At 41.7% G+C, this 21,529-nt stretch overlaps 1 protein-coding gene across 3 annotated transcripts; it reads left to right on the plus strand.

Annotated features, from left to right (window-relative positions):
• The first annotated feature begins 20 nt into the window (after positions 1 to 20).
• Positions 21 to 20,751, plus strand: XPC (XPC complex subunit, DNA damage recognition and repair factor). 3 transcript variants are annotated; one of them, XR_012159785.2, is made up of 17 exons: positions 21 to 1,062; positions 4,333 to 4,525; positions 5,585 to 5,703; positions 7,305 to 7,428; positions 8,375 to 8,459; positions 9,974 to 10,131; positions 10,384 to 10,501; positions 12,175 to 12,264; positions 13,104 to 14,003; positions 14,526 to 14,686; positions 14,822 to 14,903; positions 15,452 to 15,586; positions 16,271 to 16,440; positions 16,837 to 16,930; positions 17,846 to 17,935; positions 18,460 to 18,565; positions 18,928 to 19,018. XR_012159785.2 is itself a non-coding variant. In XM_073351308.2 (16 exons), exons 1-16 carry the CDS (start codon positions 948 to 950, stop codon positions 19,138 to 19,140), a joined length of 2,847 nt encoding a protein of 948 aa, XP_073207409.2. In that variant the 5' UTR covers positions 359 to 947; the 3' UTR covers positions 19,141 to 20,741. The 3 variants fall into 3 exon arrangements, 2 of the variants coding, with proteins under 2 accessions (XP_073207410.2, XP_073207409.2); XM_073351308.2 differs by lacking the exon at positions 18,460 to 18,565 and having other exon boundaries at positions 359 to 1,062; positions 18,928 to 20,741; XM_073351309.2 differs by lacking the exons at positions 12,175 to 12,264; positions 18,460 to 18,565 and having other exon boundaries at positions 23 to 1,062; positions 18,928 to 20,751.
• Positions 20,752 to 21,529: the final 778 nt, after the last annotated feature.

A 21,529-nucleotide genomic window follows, 5' to 3' on the forward strand; every position in this document is an offset into this window, starting at 1 on the left:
CAGGGCGAGGGAGAGAGAAGCCAGGGGGCGCCCAGGCTTGTTCTCAATGGTTCCCCAACCCCCTCCCCCCGCGTTGTTCTGCCCTAGACGCTCTATGCGAACAGGGCCGGTCACTGGGCCTCAGTTTCCCCGCTCCCCTGACCGCCACAGGGGGATAGGTAGGGTGTAGCGCTGGGCTCCCAACGGGCGTGGCGAAGGGAAGCAAATGCTGGTAGACCCACGTTACAGATGGGCAAACTGAGGCTCCTTTGGAATTACTTTATAACGGCCTCAGTAGGCGCAGGAGCGGCCAGCGTGGGTCAGCCCAAGGCCTGTCTGCCCCGCAGTGGCCAAGTGCTTCAGCAGCGTTGCCCTCCGGCAGGCGCACGGGGGACGTGTTAGTGCGAGGCCGCCTCGGGGCTGTTCAGCCGGGCGACCGGCACGTGTGACCGGGGCAGCTCGCCAGCCCCTGCCCGCAGTCACTCCTGGGGGGCAGGCAATGGGCACACGGCGCTCGCCCGGACTGGGGCGGAGCGGACACAATGGGAACAACCTCTGCCAAGAAGGGGCCACGAGTGAGCACCGTCCAACGGGCCCCTGCAGCGCCCCGCACAGAACAACGGCCGCCCCGCCATCCTGCCCTAGGCAGCTTTGCGCAAGTGGGATGTGACGGGCGCTGTCTCCCGCCCTTGCGGGCTGCAGCCCAGCCGGCCGGGCCGGAAGAGACGTCAGGCAGAAGGGGAGGCGAGAGCAGAGGTAGGAGCCGGCTGTGCCAGCCCGGCCTTCCCAGGGCCTCTCTGCGGCTACGGGAGACTTCGGGGGCACATGCTCTTCGGAGGCGGGGAAAGCGTGGAAAGGCCTTGCCAAAGGAGGGGCGGGCTGCCTTCACCTCCGCCGTGTTTGCTTTGTGTCCCCCGCCGGTCTCTGGTTGCACCCCTTGAAAGACGCAGCTTTGAAGAGGAAACGGCATGGGAAAGAAGCGCAAAGGTTCCCTGCAGCAAGAGACTGCCAGCAAGAAATTAAAGGGAGAGCCTGCTGCAGCAGCCACCAGGGCCCCCCAAATTCCCAGGCAAGAACCAGAGGGTGAGTGTAGAAATAGACTCTCTCTTGGCCAGAGCCTGTTACAAGCTGTTGCATAAGCATCATGGAGAATATAAAATGAAGGCGAAGCAGCACCTGGCACCAGATTGCAGAGTGGGGGAGGGAGATTGCCACTTTCCCCCAACATGCTCCTTTGTTATTACTTTAAAAATGACTTTAAAATGCTCCCTCTATGCTGAAGGACATTTAAAATCTCACTTGATTTTTTGGACTTTCCCCTCATTTAAATGTTACCGTTTTTGCAAGCCTTTGGCCTGCTGTCCAAAGTGCATTTCTAATTAGATTGTGAAGAACAAACCAAATTTCCCCCTTAGTGTTTATTTCTAGCTGCATTCATTCTGTAACATCCGTTTTCCTGTAGGGTTTTTGTAGGAGTTAAAAAAAAAAAGTAAAAGTTTATTTAGAATTGTTTTTGTCTCTATTTGTCTGTTTAGAGCTGAATAGAGCCTTTGAAATATTTTAAAGAGCAGATATACCCCCTTTAAAAACACAATCTGTTTTCATATCCACTAAATAGTGTAGTGTTTGCATTTCACTCCATCTGCTGATCTGTTGTCTATTATACAGTATGTAGTCATGAGATCATGGCTGATTTAGCATTTTTTTGTCCGCCTCATTTAAATTATACAGATGTTACCTAAGCAAGATAGTTTCCTCTCTAGAACTTAGAGAAGTGCTTACTGCTGTCGGTAGACAATCCAAGGTTTCTAAACCTTTCCTTTGTCACAATGAAAGAAGGCAGGATCAAATGATTTGGTCTGACAGGTGCAGCTAAGAAGAATGAAAGTTCTAGGGTGGATTGTTGCTGGTGGCTTTTAGTAAATGTATGTCATTTCAACAGATCTTTAGGGCATTATGCTCTGTGTAAAATATAAGCATGGAATTCAGGCCATTCTTAAATCAAATGATAGTAGAGTTTGATTGTACATCTGCTTGTGGAAAAGGCTAACTGAAAGAAATTCTATAAAATCTTAAGGCCTGATCCTGTATTTCTTGTGCAACCAACACTCAGGCTCATAATTAATATTATGCTATGGTATCTTCTACTCCTTCACCACATCTTCCGTGTGCATAATTTCTCTCTGGATTTCACATAGGTGTAGAAGATGATGTGGTGAGAGTTCCAAGCAATCTGTATCATTCCTTAACTTGTGAGAGAGACCCTAAATTTTCACATGGTGTCCTGCTTTTTTGTGACTGCTCTGTCCAATATATTGGATTTGGTCCTGCAAAGTGCTCAGCACCTTTAACTCCTGTTCAGTGAGAGTTGAGGATACCTGAAGAGCCTCAGAAAATCAGGCCTCTCATAAACACACCATTTAAGAAATAATGGTTTTGGAATCTGTGTAGGTCTTGATACAATGTTATTGGACCCTGGTGTCTATGTAAAACCCTATTAAAGACAGGAGGCTACTTTGTGGGCTCAGGAGTGTGGTGTCACAGAGCAGTTCACAGGATTGGGACCTTTGTGTTTTTGGTTTGTTTTTTTAAATGGAATGTTTAAAGTACAAAAGCCTCTCTCCTCAGTAAATTTTCTCTACAAGGTTGTTTTTTAAAAATTTCATTGAATTTGAACCAATTTTACTGGTCTCAGAATAGGGTCCATTGTGGATGCCCACCAATTCATGCAGTATTGCCAACCTCAGATGTTCAGAACCATGACTCAGGCCCCCAGAATGCATGGGATTGGCTTAAAAATCATGAGACTGTAAAAACATAAGAAGGTTGTCTTGTTTGCCTTCTGGAGTGTTGTTGTTACTTATTATTTATCGTACATTTGGGTCACATTTTCAAGTTTTGCTTGACTGCCTATGTTACGCTGGGGGTTGTTCTAGCTTCCATAGCAGTCCAGTATGAAGAGGGTGCAAAGGGGCACCTTAGACCCCCCCCCCATTTTCCCCCCGGGGTTGTGAGTTCTGCTGTGCCTTCAGCAGCAGATACTGCAAGACTTGCAATAAAATCGTAAGAGTTGGCAACTCTGCTTCTGATATGTATTTACAATTGCACTGGTTTGCAATTGCTTGGTCCTATGTGAATTGACTTGAAATAAGAAAGCTTGTTTCAGTAAAATTGATAAACAGAGTCAACAGAGATCTCTCCAGTTTTCTTGCTTCTCTCAGACTTCCAGAAGCTGTAATTTTATAACAGATAATCTCTACTTCATTAGGAAATAAAAATCTAGGTCCTAATCCTAGCTAGCTCTATACATGCAGAGGATCTTAAAAGTGACCTTCAAAGCTTTCTCCAAAGTGGGATCATTACAAACTAATGAGGTGAATGTCGGACAGCCACAGGCAGAGGAATATTCAGCTAGTAAATTACTGTAAATGTAGCGTTGGAAAAAAAAATCATCTCCTTCAAAATTACCGTACATTGGCTGGTGTTTCTCTGCTATACTGACCCAGAATGCATTGATCTGTAGGCCTGATCCTGCACACAGTTAAGCACATAAGTGACTTCATGCAAATAGCCCTTTTACTCATGCATTGACTTCAGAGGGAGTACATGCATGATTAGAGTAACTTATATATGTGAGTGTTTTCAGGAACAGTGTGTATGTCAGCTTGGACACCAGCAGTCTCCCTGGAATATGTAATAACCCATAAGGGATTAAATAACTGGCATTTTTTTCCTTACATAGAGTGGCTTTGGAAACCTCTTATAGATATAAAATAGCTATTCCTATATACTGGATACCAAATAAAATAAATTCTGTGGAGCCATGCCATATCCTGAAAAAGGAGGAAAACCTGGCACATTGCATGACGGGATTGTGCCCATCAATCCCATCTCATATGTACATAGTGCACCCATCACAGTGGGCTCAGTGGTTTCACTGTGATGAGGAAAGCATCTTGCTATTGTTACAGGAGAATCTTCAGAAATGCTTTAAATCCATCTTGCAAAATTCCACTTGTCTGGGAAAAGTAACTCTTTTGAGATAGGTGAGAACAATATTTGTTTTTCATCCACCATCATATGTAAGGGCAGGTATTGTCCATCTTGTGTATTTTGGGCTGCTAAATTTCCCTGATACTTTTGCTTCAAATGCACTTTTTGGTAAACACTTCACATTTGTTATGAAAATATTCTCATAGGCAGTGTGTTCATTTTAAGCCTGCATTTTCCCCTGCAACCTGTGAGTGATGTGCTGGCTCCATTGAAGTTGATGGGAGTTTTATTATTGACTGAGTTCTGTGGGGCTAGGATTTCGCTCTTTGACATGTATTTTTCCCCTCTGATCCATTGCAGATGATTTTGAAGAGGAAAAGCCCAGTATGAAGAAGAAGCTCTCAAAAGTTCTTGGTGGAAATAAGAAGAAGAAAGGAGATTGTGACACTGAAGTTCATAGCCTACCAGGTAGATCTTCAAGGCAAAAAGGAGGAAAATCAGTAGCGAAGGAGGAAAATAACATAACTGTAAAAAACAAAGGGGAAACGTGCCGGTAAGTTAATCTACAGCATCAGCATAATAGTCTGGGACAATATTGTATTCACTGTTAAATGTGTTTAGTTAGAGCCTGATCTTGCAAATACACACAGGTTCCTTTACTCACACTAGTAACCTCATAGTTCCACTATGCACTTGAGCATAATTATTCAGGTGTATGGTTGTTTGCAGGATCAGGCTGTTGGAATTCATTCTGGGTGGAAAGCTAATATTTGAGACGTTTTCGAGTTTTATGTAGCGCAAATAATTTAAATTTTATATGGAAGTTGCCTAGTAATTTAGGCCAAAAATTCAGGTTTGTTTGTCCCTAAATGAGGGTAGGGAGGAGGAATGTAACCTAGGACAAGAAGAAATGGGCTTAAATTGCAACAAAGGAAGTAATAATCCTGCCTTGTGTGCAGGGGACTGGACTAGATGACCTATTGAGGTCTCTTTCAGTCCTACACTTCTATGATTCTATGACATTTGTATTTAAAAATGTCAAAGAAGCTTTTGTGTGGACTAATAGCAGGAAGTGAAACTGATCAGTCTTGTTTCACTGGCCAACCTGAACAAAATTTACTAAAATAGTAAAACAGACAGTTCTAATTCCTGTTCTTTTTATACTGATGATGCTTCAGCAAGATTAACAGTTCTTGAATTCTTTAAGGCCCTGATCCTGCAAAATATTATATGGAGACAGAACCTCTGCATCTATGTAGAGCCCTGTTGATTTGGGATCTTTTGAGGGTGCAGGTATCCATCTCCCTGGAGATCCTTACAGAATGGGGACCTAACATTACATACTGCACTGGGAAGAATATTTCCCTATATTTACTGTTCTACCTCTATTTATGGTAGGATATTTTACTTTACAAGTACAGATGCATTGTTTGCATTTGTAGTTTGCTTGTCAAATATTTTAAAGCTTTGCAGCTGTTATTTTTAATACAGATATATTGTATTTGTTTTTCTATTATTTTAATGTTGTTTTCCTCCAATTTTTAAACAAACTAGCAAACAAACTACACTAACTCTTAAAGCCTTTTTTTGTTGTCTTTTGTAATCTTTATAGTGCTTTACCAAGCCCCTCTCAGAAGGAGACGACAATGAAGAGAAAATCAACTATTAAAAAAGAAATGGATGAAGATGATGATGGAGATGGAAGTGAGGATGAGTGGGAGGATGTGGAAGGTAACAGTCTTTTACAGTGGCCTTATCAACTATTATGCTCTAAATATTGTCATATACTGTTGTTCTCAGTGATGATTTATTTGACTCTGGTGCACCAATCTTGAATTCAGATAGTTTCTATACTCAGTATTACAGCTATAGATTTTTTTTTAATTGAATCTCTTCTATTAATATTATAAAGGATCTAATCTAATATACAGATCAAGATTTTGAACATTCCAGTGTTCATGGGTGTTTAAAGATGGATCCAAACTAAAATCAATATACTTACCAGCGGGTGGCATTTTAGCCTCCTATTATTCATCCACAAACAGTGGATAAAGGGGCAGCCTTGCCCCTCTTCTAGAATTTCCTTTACTGCTTACTTAAATAACATAAGATTCCTAGCAGAATTTGCCCCTGAGTTTAGGATTGCTCCCTGCAGAACCTCTCTATCCTGCCCCTCATTCAGTCTGCCTCAGAAAGACACTAGGGACCCTTTTATGTATGGTAGTTGGTGTTACTAAGACCCACCTAGTTTAGCTGCCAGTGTCTGTGAGCAGAACAGCTCTGCATCTTTATGCACCTGATACCTATTAACGTGTAGCAATGCTGTTACCCAACATGTGGCACTCCCTGAGCTATTTGTAAATATGAAATATCACCTTATGCCGAGAGAAGCTTACAGTGAGTCCAACAGAAGAATCAGACTGTGATTTACTGAGATCGAGATGGAGACTGGGCAAGTTAAGTCATTCAGTCAGATACCAGTTAGTTGACCATCAAACCAGGTTATGAAGACCAGAATTGTATTGTATTTTAGCTGTAAATGCATGCCTACTAAAGTGAACTCCCTACTTAAAAACACTCCTGAGTCTTGTCAGTGCTTTTGAACTGATAGAGAAGGATTTAGCCTCAATGTAGGAATAAGGTGCCAGGGGAAGAGGAGCTCCAACAGACAGAGGGTGAAGTTAAGAATACCAAAGTTATGGTAGAATTTTGACATTGTTACCGTACGTAATAATATCCCTCTACCACAGAACACATGGTAGAGTCCCAGAACATGGTACTTTAAATAGGGCAGCAGTGCTGTAGAGAAGGCTGCATTCTCAGCTCCTACCTAATGTGGAGTACCCAGTTCAAAAAATACTAATGAAGATTATTTTACAAATAACTGTCTAAATTTATTGTTCCTGTAAGGTGCCATCGAGACAACTCTGAAACCTAAGTATTGTGTCCCCAGAACAAACACAGCATGGCCCATAGCAATGCAAAGCTTCCCTTATGCTGCTCCACCAGTGTTCCTCAATCCACTTCTGAAGTAATGATTTGTTCTTTGGACTTTCTGCTAAAGGGGGTTGATTGTGATGGTAGTATTGTGAAAGGGAGACCTGTCTGCTAGAAACTGGACAGTGTCAATACCTTGATACTAAAGCGACTGGCATTTCATGAATACCTTAGATACAGAATATCTGCTCATTTAACACAGGTTACTGAAGAGACACCAAATGGCAGTGACTTTTGGCAGTTCAACTTTGGCTATGTTTGAACAGGTGAACCAGAGAGGAGACTCCCCAGGGCCATTGATTCCATGGGTATTAATTTTAATTTTACATTTCCAGAACTTGAAGATCCTGTCCTGGATAAATCAGGAACAGCTGCTGCCCTTCCTGCGCTAGTGTTGCCCAGCAAACCAGTTGAGATAGAGATTGAAACTCCAGAGCAGGCAAAGAAAAGAGAGAGAAGGTAAGATCAGTTATACAGAGGAGGCAGCATAGGCCAGTGGGTAGAGCAGGGGGGCCAGGAGTTGGGAGACCTCTCAGGTTCCAACTCTGGTCACTGTCTGGCTGTATGACTTTGTCAGCTGGGGTAAATGGTCATAGCGCCATTGACTTGAAGTCACTGGAGTTATGATCATTTAGACCAGCTGAGGATCTGTCCCCTGATCTTTAGATGTGCTGAGCATCCAAAACCTGAATTGAAGTCAGTGAGAACTCAGGGTGCACAGCACCTTAGAAAATCAAGCCCTTAACTTCACTATGCCTTTCTGTGTCCCCATGTATAGGGATAGGGATACTTACTTTTGTAAAGTGGTTTGAGATCTGGGGCTGTTGTAATGTAACTATACAGTACTATGACTGTATATATCTTCTTTGTCTTTTCCCATTTTTAATATAGTAGTACCCCTTCAGTAAATTCAGTTAGCAGCAGCCCTCTTAGATCCTGTCACAAGTTTGGGTAGTGAGGCTAGGAATTTACATCTGGTCTTATAGATATATGAATACTAGTTATAGGTGGAATCGTGTTACCTGTATGCTGAATTTTTCTTTCCTAATTCACATGGGTATTTGGGAGGGTTGAGTAGGTAGGTAGTTCATGAAAAGTGCTAAATAAGTATTAAGTATTTTTTATTGTTTGTTTGTACCTCCTTACACTGGCAGCTCTTTAAATCAAGGCACTAAGTCTCAATAGTAAGGTATATAGTGCTCACAGTTTTTTAATCACATCTGCACCTCATGACTATTTGCATAGAATTGACTGAATTCTCCCAAAGCATGCACAGATCTTAGCATAAAACCTGGAATTGATTCTCTGACGCATTCTCTTTTTTGATTATTCCGAGTCCTGGTCAGGAATCTGGAATGGTAGGTCCACAGGGTATTACAGCATTCATTTTTTTATAACACTGCAGAGAGAAAAGGAAAGCTGAGTTTGAGACCTATCTCCGGAGAATGATGAAACGCTTCAACAAGGAGGTTCATGAAGATACGCATAAGGTGAGGGTCACGGAAGCAACATGGCAGAGAGGGTACAGATCATGAAGACTTCGGAACAGTTGTGGTATGTGATTTGAAAAGGCACAATGACATTTAGAGCCAATTCTAATCTGTATGATTCATGGACATGCCTAGAAACTAAAGGGAAAAAGGAAAGCAAAGTTCCAATCAAATTCACATACAGGTTTCTCTCTGATCATCATTTGGAATCCCCTGCCGCTTGGAGAATCTGCATTTCTGGAATTCAGGAACAAAATAGATGTCAGTGGTGTATATAGGATTAGTTACTGAACTGGAGTGATTCCCACTCATATTCATGGAGTTAAACTATTCATCACATTTGAGGCTGGTGATACTGATGAGCATGAAAGGGATTTTGATCCGGATCCTCAAAGGTATGTAGGCACCTAACTCTCATTTACATCAATGGGAATTAAGTACTTACATACCTTTGAGGATCAGGGCCTTTATCACCTTCCTCTGGAGCACCTTCCTCTGGAGCAGGGTAAGATGGCCTTGTGTTCAAAGCACTGGAGCTCAGGAGATCTGGGTTCAATTTCTGTTTTGACACAGATTTCCTCTGTGCCTCAGTTTCCTATTGCTAGATCCAAGGATATGACTTTCCTACTTCACAAGAGCATTGCAAGAATAAACCCATTATTGTGTAGTGCACAGATACGATGAAAGCGGCCAGATAAGTACCTAGATACATTGAGTTAAATTAGGAAGGCATAAGTACATAATTTTACCGTTGTTTTGTTATTGGCAGATCTCCTTCCAGCTTCTGTTCCAGTTTTTGTACTGGCTATGGGAAAAGGGTGGGAAATCCAGTACAATGAAAAGTACTTAAAATAAGGACTAGCTTTTGACTTCAAAATTGTCTTTGGAGATGAATATTGCTTCTGCTCTCAGGTGAAGCAATGACAGTTGTTTCAAATGTTCAAGACACAAAGTTGGTTTTGTATCTGTTTTGTGCCTAGTCCTAGAAAACAAACGATGTGAAGTGTTTAAATCAAAGCTCATCAGTGTTTCCAGATGGTAGATGGATGCATGGCTGTCAAAAAGGGAACTTAACTGGCATTTCATTTTGCATTAATTTCAGGTATAGTTTAAAATCTGCTCCTCCTTTTTTAGCTATCTTTATTTCACGTCCCTAATAATTGTGCCATGGAGAGGGAATTGAAACAAAGATCTTAGAACTGACAATTTGAAGACAGAATTCCAACGGAGGCCACAGAAATTGTAGTCACAAAAGGCCACATTGTCCTCTGGCTTACATGGCCACAATTCCTTTGAGAATCTTGGTATCTCCTTCCTCGTATAGCTATTGGGTCAGATTCACACTGGTATGTTAACTGTAATGGAGTTGCACCTGAATTAATATGGCTTGTTGTATTAGCTGAAGAGCCTTTGTATTTGCCCTATCCCTGGCTGTTGATGGAGGAGTAAAGTCATTCATTGAAACAGCCAGTGTGTTTGGTACAATCTTAAAACCTATTTTCTATCTGCTCCAGGTTCACCTACTATGTTTGCTAGCAAATGGTTTCCATAGGAACAGGGTCTGCAACCAGCCAGATCTTCAGGCTATTGGCTTTTCCATCATTCCCACCCACTTCACTAAAGTGCCTGCAGGTCGTATAGACCTTCTCTACCTTTCCAACTTGGTGAAATGGTAAGAACCTTCCTTGTAATCTAGCTCTCTCATGTTAATTATTGAATTTTTGATGCAGCACAAGGAGAGAGATCAAGCTGAATGAGTGTAGTCATCCAGACTCAAGTGATTTATCTTGTTAAATACTAGTGTGGGGAAAATCCCACCCCCCCCCCCACCCCACACACACTTTTTTTTTTTTTAAAAGAGGGGTGAACTATGAAGAAGTTATTCAGGAAACTAGACACTAAGGTGAATTTGTCATTCTTCAAGGTTTGTTGCAACCTTCACTATCAACGCTGAACTCTCTGTTGATCGAGAGAGCCTGCAGTCCACTTTAGAGAGGCGCTTCGCCATCTATGCTGCAAGAGATGATGAAGAGTTGATCCATGTGAGTGACTTGAAGTCTGGAAGCTCCCAAGGTTACTTGCTGGGGTTGGATGCCAGATCACTGGGGTAGAATTGCTGCTGTAGAGGTTGCAGGTTAGGCTTAAGGAGTGGGGCTGGATTTGAAGAAAACTGATAGATCATCTCTGGGCCTCAGCTTTCTCTTTATTTTTTCCTGTTTTGAACGTAGCCCTGGTGCTTTGAATGACATATGTGCCTTATAACCTGAAGAAGCACCCACTGGGATCCTGCTGTGGTTAGCCCTTGATTCTAAGCTGTACCCAACTGAAGGCCTGATGATTTTGGCCCTCTGTTCTAGGCAATATCCACTTGCCTTAATGTGTAATTGGTCCTGATGCTGGTGGCTTCACAATAAGTATGTGCATTGTTCAAAATCATTACCCCTGAGTCTGCTCTGGCAGTGCAAAGCAACTACAAAGTCAGATTAACCAGCTCCCTATTCCTCTTTTGTGAAGCAATTCCTAGGGGGTCACAGCCCCTTCTTGGTTCCCAGTTTAGGGGGTTTACCTGGAAAAAAGAGTTGTGATGAAGGTGTTACTGCATTGAGGCAATCCTCAGCAGTCAGAATGACCCTTTGAGGCCAAGGGCAGCCAGATGTGATTTAGAGTAGCCTGAAGGCTTTAACTGACCACTACTTTTTAAGACATCTGGCAATAAGTCAGCCTGTGACTTTGGAACTGGAGTAGGGGCAAACTAGTCATGTCTTTCCAGTTCTTATAGGGGTTGCTGGTTAAAGAAAAATAATTCATGAGCGGAAAACCGAACATTGAGGGAAGGCTTCCCATCCTTTGGGAGAGCAGCATATGAACTGCCATTTTGCAGGCATTCTGCCCACAACTCCGTCATGCTCCTTGGAAACCTGGGAAATTGCAGCCTTCGTCTAGTTGTAGAATGTCTTTGCTGTGGCTGGAGATGTAAAAATACCTCTAGCTAGGAACTGAGGAATTAAGCTTACATACGCTGGCGGGAGAGGACCACAGACAAAGTGAACCATGCCTGAGTTTGAACACTTCTGGTTTGAATTTATCTATTTTTGCCCATTTCTGCTGAACTCCCACATAACAAAACAGTCAGCAGGTCACCACTGATACTAGGTTACAGTCACTAAACTACCATTGCAGTGTCCATATGAATGGCAGATGTTTCTATATAGTAACATCTTGTTAGCATACATAATTTATTCAATCCATCCTTAAAAGAGGTGCCACTTTGTCTCCTTTAGCTCTGTTTACCTCAGGAATGAGGAACTGAGAGGAAAAATGGTCCAGTGTTGGGGCAGTAGACTAGGACTTGGGAGAACAGGGTGCAAGGCCCTGTTCCACCACAGACTTCCTTTGTAATATTTGGGAGTCATTTAACTTCTTTATGCCTCTGTTCCCCATCTATAACATGGGGATGTTGTGAGGATAAATACATATATTGTGAGACATTCAGACACTGTAGTAATGGGTGCAATGTAAGTACCAGAGACAATTGAAATGAATCTTTATCAGCACACATTGCACCAGGTTAAAGATCTGGATGAAACTTGACTTTTGGGTTGAACTCTGGCTCCAATGTGGTTTTAAGCTAGTTGTTCATACTTAACCACCCCCCGCCCCCCCCCCCCCCCAAAAAAAACCCCAACCCTCAAGTTTTTTCTTTTTTCTTAAACAGATATTTTTACTTATTCTACGAGCGTTACAGTTGCTCTGCCGGCTTGTGCTGTCTTTGCGACCCATTCCCCTGAAAGAGCCAGCGGGAAAGGTAGGGTTAATTGGGATTGTGAAATAAAGGAATTGACTATTTTAGGAGTCCACACTCTGGCCCAGAGGGTGATCATTAGGAGTCACATGATGTTAATGAAGAGGGAAAAAATAGGCTGAATATCAGAGAAATCTTCCTGACAATGAGCTGTATTAGGGCGGAGTTGCCAGAGTTTAACGTAAAATGTGATGTTAAACTGATTTAGCTAACAGTAAAGGCTGTGTGGACACTCTTATTTTGGTTTGAATGTCTTATTTCAGTTTAGTTTATACATGTTTCTTTTCAAATTAAGATGAATAGAAATAAACGAGGTTTAAACTTAAATAAGAGTGTCCACACAGCCTTTGCACCAATATAAATTGAATAAGTTTAAAGCCACACCTCAAGTTGAACTGATGCGACTGAGACAAGGATTTAAGCTGTAGAATGTCTTCCACCACTTTTCTTTGGAGACCAAGTTGCTTGGGACTTTTAAAACTAGGCTGGATGAAACTAGAGTTGGACTGAATGATCCAATAGGTCTTTTCCATCTCTGACATCTGTGATGGAGACTAATTAACAAGCTCAGATCCTTTAAAGACAGCCAGCCTGTGTATCTAGGCAGTGTTCTCATCTCTGGGTTGGGAACACAGAACACAGCCTCTTGAAGCCCACCAAATGGCCCTACCCAGCTGTTTGACTTTAGGTTTATGGTTCCCTAAAGCTTGCATATTAACAGGACTACTGTACTCACAAAACTTTGTTCTGCTTCCACCTAACCCAGTTAGTGGAAGTTGGAGTTTGTTAGACAAACATTATTTATTCTAGAAAAATCAAAATCGCCTCTTTTTTGTTTTGAGGGCAAGAGCTCCTGCAAGAAGCACTCTGCCAAAAAACCTAAGGCTCCGTCAAGAAAAAGCTCCTGCAAAGGAGCCAAGCAACAGGAAACTCTGTCAGGGAGTGAAGGAGCTGACAAGGAACCAAACACCTCTGGGTCCAAAAAGAAAAGTAAGTCAAGGGTGATCAAGGATTGCCAGGAACAAAAGGAATCCAGCGATGATGAAAGCAACTTGGGGGAGGGGGAAGAGGAAGGAGCACGCAGGCCCAGAAACAAATGCCAACGAAGAGTGACCTTGAAAGTGTCTTACAAAGAGGAGAGTGGAAGTGACGAGGGCAGTGTTTCTGAGTTTGAGGCTTCGGAGGAGGAAGACAGTCATTTCTCTGATGAGGATTTTGAAACTGTCTCTAAGAGGCAGAAGAGAACATCAGGGCCCCATAAAGCAAGGGTAGTAGTTGAAAATAGCAGGAAAGCCAGGTCTTCCGAACCAAAAGGGCCCAAGAATTCAGGTGGAAATGAGCAATTGCTGGCAAAAGCAGCTTCTCCAGGCTCTTCTAATACACCCAGGAAGAGGAACAAAATAATCTCTAGTGACGATGATGGGGAGCAGGAGGTGGTGAAAGTGACAGGCACAGATCAGTGGTTGGAAATCTTTGTTGAGCGGGAAGACAGGTGGGTGTGTGTGGACTGTGTTCGTGGCATCGTTGGCCAGCCCTCTCTGTGTTTTAAATATGCCACCAAGCCAGTTTCCTATATTGTGGGAATTGACAGCAATGGGCATGTAAAGGACGTAACGCAAAGGTACGACCCAGCCTGGATGACTTCGACAAGGAAATGTCGTGTGGATCCTCAGTGGTGGGAAGACACGCTGGAACCATATAGAAGCCCCTTTGTGGAAAGAGAGAAGAAGGAAGAAAGGGAGGTAAATGGACACCAGACATTCAGTGTCATTTCATACTGAGAGCCAAATTCTGACATCCTGAGTCTGGCAAAGCTCCCTGGGAGATTTTCCCTTAGAAGGGATGCTGGGATTTGGTGCCAGAATATTTGCTGTATTCATATGTGGGTGTTTTAAATCTGGGAACATATATGTGTATGTTACAAGAAATAAAATAAAATGGAAGCTGTTTAGAAGAGAATCTGGAGAGAACAAATCCAGAGGACAACCCCATTTGTAATTTGTTGCATAGAATAGCATTGCCCTTGTCATGAAACACTTTGAACCAAGTTAATCTGTGGTGTAATTCCATCATCACCAAAGGAGATACACCAGGGATGCCTTTGGTCATTTGGATTACCTGCTTTTGTATGGGTTTCTGATTTTTTTTTTTTCCCCCCCGATCAAGTTTATAATACAATCTGTCGTCTTTTTGTAAAATGCTGGTAAATTTTTGTAAAATGCAAAAGATCATTGAATTCACTATTATTTGCATGGTTCACACAGTTTCTAGTTAAGCTTCAAGACCAACCTCTGCCGACAGCCATTGGAGAGTATAAAAATCACCCTCTTTATGCATTGAAGAGGCATATCCTGAAATATGAGGCCATCTACCCTGAGACTGCTGCTATCCTAGGATACTGCAGAGGAGAGGCGGTATATTCCAGGTGAGACCTACCTGCTTGTCATATTGTAAAAATTATACAGGTAGCTAAATTGATTGAATGTCAGCAAGACAGTTCTGTGTATTTTTGCAGTCCATTGAAAGAGTGTAGACAGTTGCTTTGTTCTGGCCTCTTTAGAGACTGTGTGCACACACTGCACTCCCGGGACACCTGGCTGAAGGAAGCTCGCGTGGTGAGGATTGGGGAAGTGCCCTATAAGGTAAGGGAGCTTGGAATCATGTCAGTGCAATGTGACTGCGCTCTCTGGATAAATAGTCATTGCTTTTATACCTTCTGCACAGACAAGATTTGCACAGCAGACTCTGTGACCAGGGCGGTGAGGGGAGTGGGAGGAGTCAGAGAGATGCAATTCTTTCCCTCCAGGCTGCAGGGAGCTGCCCTGCTGCTGTGGATCCGTCAGCCAGCTGTGTACCAGCTCTACCCAGAACTCCACTATGTGTTCTTCACACTCTCAGGGACCATCCCTGTTTGGAGGCTTCCTGCCTAGCAGAACTGCACTCGTTTGATTCTGTTCAGAGCCTTCCAGGACCCTTCCTTGAATTGGAGGATTTGGCCCCAATTTGCTCACAACATGCCTAGGTGCATCGAGCATAAGCTATAAATTACAGATGTCAAAGCTATGGAATGAGCACCCCTTTCCTCCCAGACCCTTCTTTTTCGGTCTCCCAAATAAAATCTGAGATCCCAGATTAGTGTCTGTTTGTTTGTTTCTAAAGTGTGACAAATGCAGCCATTGTGTTTGCACAGATGGTGAAAGGATATTCCAACCAGGCAAGGAAAGCACGACTGGCAGAGCCTTCGAACAGGGAGAAAGATGATTTGGGGCTGTTTGGCCTGTGGCAGACGGAGGAGTACCAGCCTCCTGTGGCAGTGGATGGAAGGGTAGGCAAGAGGGAAGAGAGGGCGGTGTGTGTGTTGAATGCAAAAATCTGGAACAAGGACATAGGCTTTATTTTCCTAGAGCATCTTTGAGTGTTAGAGGTAGATCAGCTTCTGGATCCCAAAGTTCTGGGATTTGTAGATTATATTGGTTAAGTGCCCAAATTTTAGTCCCACCTTAAGTAGGCCTCCATTTTTATGATTGGAAATAATTATGGAGTTCTGTGCCTGCAATTCAGGGCTTGCAAACATGCGGAGTTATTCTTGATTAACTTTGTAAGTGAATTAAGTTAATTCAGAATAAGGCACTCTCTTCCAGTGTAAGAGCATCCACCTATGGAGAAAATTGTAAATAGTTAATCTGCTTGAAATTCCCATCCTACCTTATTCTGGATTAATTTTCATTTTTAATTTTCAAGCCCATAGTTACAAAGCACAGATGGTAACCATAAATCAGGGTTGTCTATGTAGCTAAAATGTAGTTGCAAAGTGTGGCCAATGTCTGAATATATGGCTTGTGTCCTGAATATTAAAGAATTGTTGCCAGTGTTGCTAATCAGACACTCAGAATAAGGATAACTAAGCAGATACTTGTAATGTATCTATTTCTGAATAAGAGCAGGAATTTCCATTCATCTCCTGACTGAGCATGAGGCTTCACTTTTTATTTTCATTTTTCAATAACAGGTTCCCCGGAATGAATATGGAAACGTGTATCTCTTCCTGCCCTGCATGTTACCAATAGGCTGTGTGCAGCTAAAACTTCCCAATCTGCATAGAGTGGCACGGAAACTGGACATTGACTGTGTTCAAGCCATCACTGGATTTGATTTTCACGGTGGCTACTCACACCCAGTGTACGTGATGTGCCTGCTTTCTGTTTTGTTTGACCTGTGAGGATTTTTGTATATTGCATGGTGGGTGCTCCATGCTAAGGGTATATTCCATGCCATTTTCTCTGTCAGCTGCTGTAGAGGCAGGACACCTCAGAGCAAGCTGTGGCACATGACATCACAGAATTCAGCTCAACACGTGTCCTTTCATTTCCATTAGCAGCCTGCTCTTGCTCTGGAAGAGTAGGGAAACCACCCTTGCAAATGCATCATGTGAGATACTCTGCTTTCTCTGTCAATACTCAGTAGTCTTCGGTCTATGATGCATCGATACGTATTGGCCTGCTTCCTTTCTTCCTCCAGCACTTGGCCTATATTGTGGGTGCATAAACTGATAGGTGAATGTATTCTCCTTTCCAGTACTGATGGCTACATAGTCTGTGAAGAATACAAAGAGGTGCTCGTCGCAGCCTGGGAGAATGAACAGGCAGAGATAGAAAAGAAGGAAAAGGAGGTGAGAATTGTTTTCACAGGGTCCTTATTTTTATATTGAACAATAAGTCACCTTCACTTACAGTTATGTAAAATAACAGTCAAACGGGGTTGCAAGCATTAAACACAGAGCTGAGCCAATGTAAATGTGTAGTGGTCACAATCTTACATTTCAGTAGAACCACTTGTCCAGATGGATTCCTAAAGCACTTTACTCTGTCTGATATCCAAACTGCAGGGATGCACGTGATCCATTATAATAATGCAGCCATCTCTGAGGTGGACCACAGCAGCTGTTTAACAGCACACAGCAACGTTACACGGTTGTTCAAAACAAAGTGAAGAATCCATACCCTGAGCTAAATTTTAGGCATAATATAATTATCCAAGTTGGAATTTGCCAGGGAATGAGGGTCAGCAACCCTGCTCATTCACAAATAATTATAAATGGCCATGATATTGGTGTTACATTTAATCCAAATGATGGCCCCTCCAGCAGCCCTGGATAGTGGGGCATTGATTCAGTACTGACTTTGAGAAAAGTGCCCAATTCAGTATTGACTCAGAGACGAATGCCCCATATCCTGCAGCATCTACTGATGATCTTTTGGGGCCTCCTACATAAATATATAAGACACTGCTTAGTTTGTGAGATGTGACAGCAAAAAGCCATGTTGGCTGCTGATAGTGAGTAAAATGGTATAAAGTTATATGATGGAATAAATACAATGATTCCTGTACAAACAGATACCTCTTAAAATATAATGATGTTTGGTTAATAGGCCTACTGAATGCTCAGGAGTGATGCAATACATTTAAATTAATATACAGAATTTCTCCGTTTTGTTTAAACACCAAAGACTGTTTGTATGGTTCTGAATATATCAGAATTCCTGACTTTAAGGATTTCTTTTTTTGAAATAACAATTCCACATAGAAAAGAGAGAAGAGAGCACTGGGTAACTGGAAATTGCTGACAAAAGGACTTCTCATAAGAGAGAGACTGAAGCAACGCTACTGCAGAAAGGTAAGAATCTGTGTGTATATCTGCTACTTGTAAGGACTAAGGAGTTTTCCAAGGCAGAATTTGCCTGCCAGGTAGTGCTAAGACTGTCAGGAAAATGGTAGCAGTGGAATTTGTACTGGGTTTGGAACAAGAATTTAGCTCAATCATGTCAGTTGAAATCTCATCCTTGTTTAACATAACACGAGCACTCTGCAACCAGGCAACATGGTTTTATATTATGGCTCTATTGTTCTGACATCATATCCACTTCATATTTTGGATTTCTTAGTCCAAACCACAAATGTAGTTTTCAGAGGCATAAAGTGACCTGTGTTGGTTTGGGTTATGAAGTGAAATGATTCTGTCCTTAAATATGTTTTTCATCATGCTCGGTGATAAGTCAGATTTTAAAGCCGGTTTATTCTTACACTCTCTTGACTAGTGAATATTCTTTCTGAACTTGAATTAATGCTGCACATACGAGACATGGACTGATACTGCTTTGTGTAGAGAATTACATAAAATGTACCGCTTGTCTGTTATAGATCACTCCTGATAACTAGAGCAGCATCTTCCATGGTGATGAGACTATTATGACAAAAAAGGACTCTTAAAAAACACCCCCTAACCACAGTTGCCAACTTTCACATGGTAAATAAGCACCCAGGCTTTCACAATAAGGCAAAAATCAAACTAATCCCATTTCAAAACAAGGCCAAAACAAGCTAATCCCTAAAAACCCCAACACTGTATGTGACTAGATCCCCCCAGCGTGCAGTGTGGGACTGTGGTGGGCCTGCTGTGCCTCGCTGACTATCTCCCCTCTGCTTGCCAGGAGCCAATCAAAAAAAAAAAAAATAGCAACAAGCTAAAAGCCAAACAAGCTATAAGCCAAAAACTAGCCAACAAGCAACTCCCAAATCAATTAAGCCAAAAACAAGCCCAATTTCTGCATTTTTTTTTTTTGTGGGTTTGGCAAGTTTGCCTCTAACATTCATGCTTATTTTTTCCAGAGTGAGGCATCCGGATCCATGATTGAGAAAGGAGCTGGATTTTCTTCTGATGAAGAAGGGGAGCCAAGTTCAAAGACTCCAGCTGAAGATGTGGTGGTTTCTTGGCCTCTGAATCGGCAAGTGGAGGAACAAAGAAAAGAGAAAAAAGGCAGAAAGAGCAAGCGGGAAAAGAAGGGAGAAGTAGCACACTTGTTCCCCTTTGAGAAGTTATGACCAGAACCCAGGCCTAAACTCTTTATGTTCAATTTCCTGATGCAAGGATGAAGGTGGTTGGTTTCTTTAAAACTATCTTGTAAATAATTTCAAAGCTAGAAAATGTTTGATGTTTTCTACCAGTTGCCTGCTTGATACTGAATGAGTCAAAATTATATAAATAGAGCAAAGAGCAGATGTGGAGGTAGATAAAAATACATCACAACAGGAGCATACCAACCAGTGTGTGCTTTCAGCTCTCTTGTATATATGTATTTCTGATGCTCAAAGGTGGACTCTTTCCACAGGGTAATGTCAAGCCCTTCTCTCTGATCTAGCATTGAGAGTTCTATAAAGGTGAAACTGGATTTATTTTATCATTTCTTTTGGAGTCATGGGTAACCTTTTTATCTGTGGAGCTTTGAGGGACAGATTTGTAGATATCATATCCTTCTCACAAGAGTGACCCATTGCAGCTGTTCTTCCCCTTTGACAAGTATTGTCACCCCTGCAGTACACCTATTGCTGCATCACTTTCACAATCTCCTTCCCACAAGTCTTGTTTACCAACAAACAGAAGCATGTGTAGCTGCTATTCAGGAGTCCCTCCTGCACTCTATTACTGGCCTATTATCGCTATTGGTAGTTAACCCATATTGTTTCAAATCAGCAGTGCAATAAATTTTTATTCCCATTTGTAGTCCATCATCACAAGGGTGGAAATGATTAAAAAAAAATCTTTAAAAAATGCAACATGACAGTGTCCCAAATTATCTCAAGACTTTTCTCTCTCGCGCTCTCAAAAGGATTATGGAGGCAGGGAAAAGATCAAGGACTGAAAAGTAAAATAAGTCAAAACTACACTTAAGAAATTTCTGTCCTTTGCAAAACATGTAAATGTTAGCGATCTGCCAGGTTTTGAGGTGCTATTGATTTTTTACATCACCGCCTTTATCATTTAACTAAAATAACTTTTCACCCTTAATGTTTATTTACTGTCTGCATATGGCATAGCTTGGACAACAAAAGCAGACCAAGAACTTTCAGTTTGGGGCAAAATTTGCAAGAGCGCCATTGCCAGAAGTAAAAGTCAGTGGGACTTAAGCACTTTTGAAACTGTTACCTATTGTCTATAGCAAGTTTCACTTTCTCTCTCTTTAGCATAGTTCTGGGTTTGTATTCTAAACACTGTAAAAGAATGTTTAAATCCATGCAAACTGTTTATGGGGGTTTTTTTTAATGAAATAGTACTTGATCTAGACTAATTATTTTTAGAAAACCTATAGTTGGGCCTAAACAGACCTAAATTTCTCTTTAAGAAAACTCCTGGTTATGGAGGGAATGCAGCAATGTTAAGAGCCTGCTGCTTCCTTGCCTTATGCCATGGGCTCAAACTCATAACCCCAGTAGAGAGGTTAAAAATGCAAGGAAAAAAAGCTTTAGTACTTATGTATATTTAGAAAAATATTTTTATACTGAATTTTTGGAAAAAAATAGTGTTTGCAAAGATCAATCCTATGCATGGTCCCTGTTATTTCTATGGGTCATTCTTTAGTGCATTTATCTGTATTCCCAATGAACAATTATTAAAGGAAAAAGCAGTGACCTCAGACAGCTTAGTTGTCATTTTTGTATTACAGCAGCAGTATCACCAGTCCTAAGTGTTCAAAACATGTAAATTTGCGTTTCTTTACATTCTGTTCTTTGAGCTTTTTAAGGTTTATGTTAAGTTTTTTTTGAACAAAGACTAGAAATGCTTTTAATGAAAGCTGAGATTCTCAGGTAAGTACTTGACTGCAGATGAGGCTTCAAGAAAAACTCTAGGTATTGCAAGATTTGACAATACTGCAGTAATTACCAGAGGGTCCCTTTGGGGTCTGGGTCCTCTTGTGCTATATGCTGTGCAAATACATGATGACATGCTCATACACTGAAAATGGTTCAGGGTAAGGACCAGAATCCAACTCACTGAAATTTGTGAGTCTTTCCATTAATTTAAATGGATCTGAAATTAAGTAACAGCTAGGAATAAATGGAAGATGACTATGGAATCCATTTGCATGGTCAACCAATATCCTAGGAGATCTAACAGAGCTTCACATAAATTGAATTTTGGACTGTATCACTGGTGGAGGTTCCTAACCTGTACAGCCAGCATAAGAGAAATTTTATTGCTGCAGTTGTTACTATAGAAACTTTTGTATATATGCAATAAAAGCACCAATTCTGGCTATGTTGCTTAGAAAAAAAATGCACCTCTGGTAACATGGAGTTTTGCTTCACATTATTTGTGTGTGTAAAGTAAGCTACTGTGGATGCATACTTAAAATTGTTCTGATTGTATAATTAAGCCTAAAGCTCTTAAATATTTAATCCAATGGAATTAGAACCATTATAATAGTTCCAGTTC

The sequence above is a fragment of the Lepidochelys kempii genome, chromosome 7, assembly GCF_965140285.1.
Source record: "Lepidochelys kempii isolate rLepKem1 chromosome 7, rLepKem1.hap1, whole genome shotgun sequence".
Classification (NCBI taxonomy): domain Eukaryota; kingdom Metazoa; phylum Chordata; order Testudines; family Cheloniidae; genus Lepidochelys; species Lepidochelys kempii.

Excerpts from the sequence above, each read along its gene's own strand:
- XPC (XM_073351308.2), top strand. The coding sequence starts at position 948 with ATGGGAAAGAAGCGCAAAGGTTCCCTGCAGCAAGAGACTGCCAGCAAG. Across the intron at positions 16,441-16,836 it reads GGTGGCTACTCACACCCAGT|TACTGATGGCTACATAGTCT; the intron begins GTACGTGATGTG and ends TCTCCTTTCCAG. Across the intron at positions 17,936-18,927 it reads AGCAACGCTACTGCAGAAAG|AGTGAGGCATCCGGATCCAT; the intron begins GTAAGAATCTGT and ends TATTTTTTCCAG.